This window comes from Arachis hypogaea, chromosome 5 (assembly GCF_003086295.3).
Source record: "Arachis hypogaea cultivar Tifrunner chromosome 5, arahy.Tifrunner.gnm2.J5K5, whole genome shotgun sequence".
Lineage (NCBI taxonomy): Eukaryota > Viridiplantae > Streptophyta > Magnoliopsida > Fabales > Fabaceae > Arachis > Arachis hypogaea.
This window is the reverse complement of record NC_092040.1, coordinates 20,630,275-20,640,324: the sequence shown is the minus strand read 5'-3', so window position 1 is coordinate 20,640,324 and position 10,050 is coordinate 20,630,275. Positions and strand designations below refer to the sequence as shown.

General features: G+C 30.2%; 1 protein-coding gene across 3 annotated transcripts; it reads left to right on the top strand.

Annotated features, from left to right (window-relative positions):
* Positions 1-303: 303 nt before the first annotated feature.
* On the top strand, positions 304-9,137 carry LOC112800941 (protein NRT1/ PTR FAMILY 4.6). Of its 3 annotated transcripts, none has more exons than XM_025843406.3 (5): positions 304-682; positions 773-881; positions 1,195-1,412; positions 5,480-5,914; positions 7,734-9,137. In XM_025843406.3, the coding sequence occupies exons 1-5, from the start codon at positions 680-682 to the stop codon at positions 8,727-8,729; spliced, it is 1,761 nt and encodes a 586-aa protein (XP_025699191.1). In that variant the 5' UTR covers positions 304-679; the 3' UTR covers positions 8,730-9,137. The 3 variants fall into 3 exon arrangements, with proteins under 3 accessions (XP_025699191.1, XP_072092962.1, XP_025699192.1); XM_072236861.1 differs by having other exon boundaries at positions 323-682; positions 1,039-1,412; XM_025843407.3 differs by lacking the exon at positions 1,195-1,412 and having other exon boundaries at positions 353-682.
* Positions 9,138-10,050: the final 913 nt, after the last annotated feature.

Here is a 10,050-nt window from a genome sequence, read left to right as displayed (position 1 = left end):
TATTTTTAAACTAAATTAATAAAATTTACATATATAAAAATTCTAAATTTAATAATAATTAATCTTTTATTTTATCAATTTACTAATCTCTTCAGAGTGATTTTTTTAATCAACTAATTAGTTATCCATATCATGTTTATTTTTGTTTTTCAGATTTAATTATATCATCATCAATTGGGTTTGGGTCCCTGAAAAATGAAGCAATACAAGAATAAATCAAATTATTTAATGCCTAATTTAAGGCATTATTCGAACCTCCCAGATGACCATATATATATATACTCCCAACCATAATAGAGAAAAATATCTAGTGTTGTGGAATATAATATAAACACTTAATGACGGAGGCACAGGGGCAGAGCTAACAAATTAAAATAATGGAAATACTCTTAGCTAGGTAATGTGAAACGGATGAAGATTTAGAAAGTCAAATTGTTGATTGTTAGCAGTGTTACTTAATACTTAGTGCGTGTAGAGAGAGAGACCACCGTATAGTTCCCATCTTAGCTTCTTCCTTACCCTTTCTTTCTTTCTTCATATCTTGGTTCCTTCTTTCTCCTCCCACCTTATATATATATCCCTTCTCTCCCAACCACAAAGAAACCACCAACCCTCCAAACTTAACTTCTCCCGAGATCCCAACCATATTCTCTTCCTCTCTATCTCTTTCTAGCCACCCATGGTAACTAACTCATCACAAATACATTATGTCAATAGAAACACTAGTTTTGTCATGAATCTTGACAAGTAGAAATTGTTATTGTGGTTGCAGGAAATAGAAGCACAGCAATCCAATACATGGGAAGGCTATGTTGATTGGAGAAACCGTCCCGCTCTCAGAACCCGCCACGGTGGCATGCTTGCTGCTTCCTTCGTTCTCGGTATGTAATTCTTTTCCTCCAATTAAAACAACACTCAAACACAACCAAAGAATTTCAGTTCCTTTTTAATTATCTTCCTCACATTAACGAAGTTGAATCACATGGGACATGGGACTAATTTAGTTTATTTAATTTATTTATTTATTTATTTTTTCAGCTATCATCAGCCTAATAATACAAAATTGCTTATATCTCTGCGTACTATGTACTATATAGTAATACGTACAAGATGATGTATGTATGATGTAGCAAGCACTGAATCCAAGAAGTATGGATGAAGTTATTTTTTTTTTGATTAAATGTGCGTATGTAGTGGTGGAGATATTGGAGAACCTAGCGTATCTGGCGAATGCAAGCAACCTGGTGTTGTACCTGAGAGAGTACATGCATATGTCTCCATCTAGATCCGCTAACAATGTAACTAATTTCATGGGAACTGCCTTCCTCCTCGCACTTCTCGGCGGTTTCTTAAGCGACGCTTTCTTCACAACTTATCATATCTACATCATAAGCGCACTTATTGAGTTCCTGGTAATTAACTATTTATTATTACTTTGAGTCACATACTACATATGTCTATGCGTTCCTTTCTATCCATGTGATATCATCATCATCATATCTTATCTCTCCCTTTAATTATGTGACTTTCTCTCACTTCACACTTATACTTTTTGCACTTGTCATTCTTCCCCTTCTTTTTCTCTCTTTCCAACTTACCCCATACTACTACTATATGCAACTTTGCAGCAGTTTCCATAGTAAAAAAATGCTCCTTTCTATATAATTCAAGAGTAAAAAGTTATCTCTCAATTCAGTAATAAATAAAGCATTTTGCATATGTTTTTTAAAATTAAATTAATATAATTTTGTTTTGGAAATTTTAAAAAGAAAAAATAATATATCAAAAAAATTCTCACAAAATTTTGCTTGAATATATCAAAGTATGAGGGCATATAAGAAGGACTTGAATATTATTGGGTATCTTCAAGAACACGTGTCTTGCAAAGAGCATGATATGTTAATAATAATAATAATAATAATAATAATAATAATAATAATAATAATAATAATAATAGTAATCAGAATCAAAGTAAGTTGCAAAAAGTTTAACAACTTGGAGAGTAGGAGTGAGGTTGAATAAAATGATGCAACCAAATCAAATTAAAAGAAAGAAATGGTGAAATATGATGATATTAAGAAAGTTCTTAATATCTAATAGTAAAAATTTATATGTAGTTGTTGTTTTTATATGAAATTAATAATTAAAAATTATTTAATAATAATTTAATTAAATATATTAAATTATTTAATAATTTTTTAATTATTAACTTCACGTAATAACAATTGTATGTGAATCTTCAACTTCTCTGATATATATATCGATTTCTGTCTTCCCTTCAATACACATATATGATTCCATCTCCTTTGCATAGCATTCCCTCTTCCACTTGGCCAGTTGGCCTCATTACAAATCCTCATGAATTTCATGAAAGAATGGCCACTAACATACTCCAACAGCCAAGTCAATTAATTAATCAAACCATAAAAGGATAATCATAGAATATTATAAGATTATAATATACATTGATTATTAGTATATTTTATTAATTAAACTTGAACTAGACAATCTTAAATATTAGTGGTGGTCACTGGGGCAGGGAAGAAAAAGGAGGGGTTTTTTCATAGAGATAGTAAAGTGATTCATGATTCACATAATTAATAATTAATTGCATATATATAAACTATAAACTATATATGTTGATATTATCTTGTGTGGTCAGCATCTAGCAACATCATTTAAATGGGAAGGGCACATAATATGGCTCTTAATTTCCGACGACTTAATCCTTTTGCTTAATGGAGTGGTGGATGACATAAAATAATATATATATATATATATATATATATATATATATATATATATATATATATATATATATCGTGGAGTGAGATTTTATTTATTTATTTTTATTTTCATGCAATATATAGGGTTTTCTTTGTGCATGTTACATACATGAAACATAAGAAGTGAGAGAGAGAAATTATTAAACATAATAGAGAATCAAGAATCAATTAATTGATCAAATTAAGGAGGACCCACATTTTTATTTATACATGCAACGTTATTTAATAATTTGCTCAATGCCTAGGACCTCATGTTGTGGTTTAATAAAAACAAAAAAAAAGTTTATTTAAAAAAAACCGTTCAATTGAAAATTAGACTAAATTGATTTTTACTTTTATATTGCAACAGTACCGCTCCTTAAAGATAAATCATTTTTTTAGTCAAACTACAATACAACACATGTGATGAATCGTTGAATATGTAAAAACAACTCTAACTATATTTATACACAAGTCATTACTATTTATTTGATGCATCAAAACTTTCTTCATTGTTTTGGCTCCTCAATAATTCGCCCTTTTAGTTAGTTTGTCTCTTATGTACACCTTTTCCCTCCTTAATTTTTTAATTAGACACTTAACTTCCACATAAAGAGCTTTTTATTATGGGAAATGTTAAAATAATTAATCTTTTTTATTAGTAGAAGAAAAATAAAAATAAAATAAATATAAAAGACATCTATGATTTTCTTTTTATATTATTAATCTTTATTATATCACAGTCTTAAAAGTTGGTTGCTTTCCATGAAATTACTATTAAAATAAGGCCAATTTTTTTGTGCCTGTAATTTTGGTGTCGAAATTACTGAAGTTACTTTTTATGATAAGTTTTAAATATTAAAAAATAATTTAATTTTATATTTTTTAATTTAAATATTAAATTTTATCTCATTTTAATAAGTTAGGCAAATATATATAGACACCATAGCATGTCTCTTAAAATAATTATAGGGACTTTTTCAAAAGAGATAGAAAGCAAAAGTACAGTTGGCAAGTCAACCCTCTCAACCGATCACTATATTATAACAATACATGAACATATAGGACAAAATAACATTTGTTTGAGGATTTTGATTTATACAAATTATGACATTTTTTAAACTTCCCAAATTCCAAATGTGTGTCATACCTCTAGTGGGTGGTCCCTAAGATATTGTGGTTATTAAAAAGAGCTTCTACTAGTTTCATTATACTCCAGAAGGTTTTAATTCTTTTAATCTGTGATAACTCTAGAAGTCTTAATAAATAACATAAATGGCAAGTTTTCGCATAAAATTTAAGTGATTTTTTATGGCAACAAGGGAAGTGAAGGGGTTCATGAAACCACGTGTGTGGATGTCGTTTTGATAATGCATTATAAATATATAATCATTCATTCACCGCCACCACCATTGGAAGTAGCAATAGGCACATATACCATGCTTAAAATGCCAACACTCCCAATTGACATTTCGATAACAAGCTGTTAAAACTTAAAAGAAAAGAAGTGGAAATAACACAATTCAAGTCCTTTTCTACGCTACGGTCCAGGGTTTTGGGGTGGGGATCAAGTGATAGACACGTGGCCAAGACCCACTTGCCTGTTTGAATTTGCACTTTTCTCTGTAGGGAAAACTGAACCATTCATTAACTATGGTCAATATTTGAGGAATTGGTAGGGCATGCTTCTTTGGAACAAAATCCTTTAAAATAAAAAATTAATAAAATAATAAAATAAAAAATTAATTATTTTTAAATTAAAGTAATGAGTCGCATATTTTATAAAAATTATAAAATTAATAGTGATTAACTCTTTACTTTATTACTTTATCAAGTTCGATTTTTTTAGGCATATGGATTGACAAATAGTTTTGGTAAGTAAATTAAGAGTAATTTTAATTATTTTATTTTTAGTTTATTATATAAGTAAACTAAAAAAGAATTAATTGTTGATTACCTATAAATTATGTATTAAATATACTCTAAATGACTAAAGTCATCCTAGGATTCTTCACAGTAATAGCGTTTGTGTCATTTTTGCGTGATAGTGTCTTGTTGTTTTTGTGTAGTCCAAAAATGAAAAATCATTATCCCCCCCTGGCGAAATTTGTGAGGTTTCATTGGTTAGGATTTCGTTTTCTGACCAAAAATAGAGGGAAAACAAAGGAGCTGAGGAGAAAGAAAAGGATGGGTACTGGGTAGGTGTCACACATGTGTATTTAATGCTCTGTCTATGTGAGTAAAAATTGGTGTTCCCACCACTATGATATTTCTTGCTGCTTAGTTGTTGGTCTTACATCATATTGGGCCCCATAGATGGCCACAGTTTGGGCCTTAATGGGTAAACCTTCTATTACAAGCCCTAGTCAGAATAATTGTTGGACTAGATATATAGTCCGACCAAAAAGAATATGCACTAGGTTATCATGAAATTCTTTCCTTTCTTAACCAACGAAATAAAGTAAAAGTTCAGATACAATTAATTTCACGTCAAGTTAATAGTTGAGAAACGTTAAATAATTTGACTGATTTGATTAAATTTTCATCTAACGGTTTTTAGTTATCAACTTCACGTGAAATATTTATTCATGAAATTGACTGCACTTGAATTTTCACCTTAAGAGTAATATTTGTTCAAGCATGTACACCAAAAGTGAGTTACAAAATCAGGAAGTGACATATAATATACATTTATGGAATGTAACATTGTGCAGGGTCTAATAGTACTAACAATACAAGCAAAGGTACCTTCGCTAAAGCCCCCACACGAATGTGATTCAACGGCAGCGTGCGTAGAAGTCAACGGTGGAAAAGCAGCAATGCTATTTGGTGGACTGTATTTGGTTGCTCTTGGAGTTGGAGGGATAAAAGGGTCATTGCCATCGCATGGTGGTGAGCAATTTGATGAGGCCACACCATCCGGGAGGAAGCAGAGATCAACATTCTTCAACTACTTTGTGTTTTGCCTCTCATGTGGTGCACTAATAGCAGTTACATTTGTGGTGTGGGTTGAGGATAATAAAGGCTGGGAGTGGGGTTTTGCAATATCTACTATCTCCATATTTGTGTCTATTCCTCTCTTCTTCGCTGGATCTTCTACTTATAGGAACAAGATCCCTACTGGAAGTCCACTCACAACTATTTTAAAGGTAATTTTTCTCACTTGTATTACCAAAATACACTCAAATTATTTTGGCATTAAAAAAAATGTTTTCAAATTTTATTTATCGAAAAAAATGTTTTCAAATTATCTAAAAACACGACAAAAGTACTCACAAAGAATTATTCTTTTTGAGAGACAAACGAATTTGTATTCGACAAACTACTTATGCATTTGATTCAAAGTTTTATAAAAATATTTAAATAACTATATAAAAAACATAACAAAAAATAGATAAAAATTTTATTTATAATTTTTTTTTATGTTTTATAAATATTATTGGTTGTCGATAAAAAAATCACAAAAATATATATTTAACGAAAAATGACAAGATATCTTATTTTTTTAATTATACTTACAAAAATTCACATTAAAATTCAATTTCTAAAGTATTTTTTGAGAATACATGAATATTTAATGTTGGACATTTTTGTCACATTTTTAAAAAATTTAAAAATAATTTTGTCGATAACAAAATTCGAGAGCAATTTTGTGAGCATCAAAATAATTTGGCTATATTTTATGTGGATTACCCAACTACATAACTATCTGATTAGCTTTTTTTGTTTTTTTAGAGTAAATTAAACTATTAAAATTGTATTCGAAAAGTTATATCGCTGACAAAAATAACTCTAAAAGATGTTAACGATAAATAAGTCCCTAGAAACTTTAAAATGCAATAAAAGAACTAGATATTAAATATATATTCTAAAACAAGACTTTAGAGATCATATTTTAATGTAATTTTTTATAAGTATTATTAGAAAAATAAGATATTTTCATCATCAAAATTTTATAATTTTATGTCAAGTGAATTGTTCTTTTATTGTGAATGACTAAATTTTTTTGAAAAATAAAAAGAAAAATCTAGAGATTAAATTTTGTGTTAAATTATTTTTGTGCAACTTCTAAATATTTAATTATTTATTTAAACGTTGGCACGAAAATTCAGATTAAATGAATAAGACATATGTTAAATACAAAATTCGTTTTATTATTTATAAAAAATATAATATTTATTAATTATTTTTATCGCATTTTCAAATCATTCAAGAACTGATTTATCGTCATCTTTTTATCAATGCTTAAATCTTTCGAGTATCAAATTGGTAGTTGGTTTTTTTTAAGTACATGCTTATTGAGTAACCTCTGATCTTCATCTAAAAAAAGATTTGCAACGTTAAATTTATTATTTTATTGGATAAATTCATTTTTCAATATCATTTTGTTGTAGTAGATCATCATTCCACATTCAAAAAGAGAAAAAAAAAAACACAAATTATTCATACAGTTAGAAGATAGGAATATATTTTCCAGCATTCTAGCTTTAGTCAGAGAAAATGGGACACGAAATTGTTGTAGCTTTCCTTGCACCCTGTCGATAAATCCATTCTGCAGTGAAAATTAAAAATGTGGAGATATGAAATTTTTCTTCGTTAAATTGTTGGATATTTATCATATAGAATTATATTATTTTATTTTTTTTAATTTCAAAATAAGATTAAGTACTTTGTTTATTCTGTGCATATAAAAATCTCTTTATCCTAAACTTAGAGTTATTCGTATCGACAAATATAGGTATTTTTATTGATTTTTCTTTAAATTTAACAAAATTACTAATCTATGAACCCTTTCTCAAGGATAAATTTGTCATTTTCAATTCCAACAAATAACTGAATTCTTTGTGATTAAGATCAAGAACAAGATTGTAGTAGGTTTACTCAATCTTATTATACATTAATAATTAACACCTAATAGTAATAATACCATTTTTCTCCTATGATTAACATTTTCTAAAAATTGAGCAGGTTCTTGTTTCTGCAACACTTAACAACTGCATCTACAAGAACTCAAGTAGTGCTGTTGTGAACATGGCTCCAAGCCCTTCAAATCCACACTCATCAAGTAACAGAAAAGAATCAGAGGAACCAGAAACATCAAAATCAGTAACTCAACATGATAATGAGACTCTGACAGCTTCCGTAAGATTCCTCAACAAAGCAGTTTCAAACTCATCATCATCACTACAATGCACAGTGCAACAAGTTGAAGATGTCAAAATAGTACTAAAAGTGCTTCCAATATTTGCATGCACAATAATGCTGAACTGTTGCTTAGCTCAATTATCAACATTCTCAGTAGAACAAGCTGCAACAATGAACACAAAGCTTGGTTCCTTAAAGGTTCCACCAGCATCACTACCAGTTTTTCCCGTTCTCTTCATAATGTTCATAGCACCAATCTATGACCACATTATAATCCCATATGCAAGAAAAGCCACAAAATCTGAAATGGGTATCACTCATCTCCAGAGAATAGGAATTGGGTTGTTTCTATCAATTGTTGCAATGGCTGTGGCTGCAGTTGTTGAAGTAAAGAGAAAAAGGGTAGCCACTAATTCAGGCCTAACTGATGAAAACAATGGAGCAACAACAAAGCCATTACCTATAACATTCCTTTGGATTGCATTTCAGTACTTGTTTCTTGGTTCTGCTGATCTTTTCACACTGGCTGGGTTGTTGGAATTCTTCTTCTCTGAGGCACCTATTAGGATGAGATCATTGGCTACTTCACTTTCTTGGGCTTCTTTGGCAATGGGGTATTATCTGAGTTCAGTGATTGTGTCAATAGTGAATAGTGCAACGGGTAGCTCTAACCATAAGCCATGGTTATCTGGTGCTAATCTTAATCACTATCATCTTGAGAGGTTCTATTGGCTAATGTGTGTGCTTAGTGGGTTGAACTTCCTTCATTACCTGTTTTGGGCTACGAGGTATAAGTATAGAGGGACATGTGCCAATTAATGCATCACCTTTAATTTTTCAAATTTCGCTTGTTTCAAAGATAAATGTCATTTTGACCAAGTGAATATATTAATATACTAGATCTTCTATTCTTTTTGAAGATATATCAAATCAGTCAAAATGACATTTATTTTGAAACATAAAGATAATATTTTGTTTGAAAAAAAAAAATGCTGAAATTGAATTGTTAAAGTTCGTGATATGTCAAAATAAGAAATCATGTGAAGGTATTAATTTTTTGGCTGCAAATTGTGCATGTTTGCATCCAAGGACCCAACATGGTGCGGATCAGCATCACACTCGCTTCTTTTTCCCTCTCTGCAGGGAAAAAAAATACAAATACATATGTTATGTATATAAGAAATTCATGTTGGAAATAATAACATAAGAAAAAGGAAAGTTGTAGTTTGGGCTATCCCCCCCCCCCCCCCCCCCCATTTTTTTCTCTAGTTTCGGCTATTCCCCCCTCTCTCTTCTTTTTATATACTTGATATTTATTTGAGCAAGTTATCTGTGGTGGTCTTTACAATTTTGTAGCTAATTAGGTGGCCACATTGTTCGAACCAATAGAAGAGGAACAATATATGACACCCTTTGACACTAGAGGGAGATAGATTGACTCTATCAATGACACGGTAACTGAACTAAAAAAGTACAATAAACCATTTGATGCATTAAATTAGATTATTAAGAATTGAAAATTCTATTATGCAATTTTGTGTAAAAATGTATGAAAAAACGAAGAACTCATGAGTGAAAAGAACAGAAGTAGGGTTGTAGTTGCGATTGTGGTTCAAATATTGGAATTCAGAGCCCTGTAAGTCCTAGCAGCAAGTGATTCATTGGCATCTGTTGAGGAGAATAGTGGAAGGAGTTGCGGCTGGCTGTTGTCTTAGTTGGAGGTGTGCGATCGGCAGAGGAGTAGCATCACACATTCACACCCACTTCTTTTCCCTTCCTCAAGGGGAAAAAATACAAATACATAGGGGATATGTTATGTATATAACAAATTTATATTGGAAATGAATAATAACATAGGGAAACAAGGAACTTGCATCAGTTTCTGCTATTTTTTTCCTTCATTTTTTTGTTTCTCACGGTATTTTTTAACTCGGCAGATCAAGAACTAATCCATTACAATACTGAGTTCCATTTAAGGGTTTATCGCTAACCAATGAGTTACTGCATGCACAAGGTAGAATTCGAATCCTCAACACTTACTTAAACGAATTAATGAACTATTCTTTTCTTTTCTTCTTTTTATTCACTTGATATTAATAATGTCAATTGAACCCAAAATTTTACAGCTAACTCTAAACCC

Bases quoted from the DNA above. Each gene is read 5' to 3' on its own strand.
- LOC112800941 (XM_025843406.3), top strand. The intron at 882-1,194 runs GTATGTAATTCT...GTGCGTATGTAG, and splicing joins TGCTGCTTCCTTCGTTCTCG to TGGTGGAGATATTGGAGAAC. The intron at 5,915-7,733 runs GTAATTTTTCTC...AAAATTGAGCAG, and splicing joins CACTCACAACTATTTTAAAG to GTTCTTGTTTCTGCAACACT.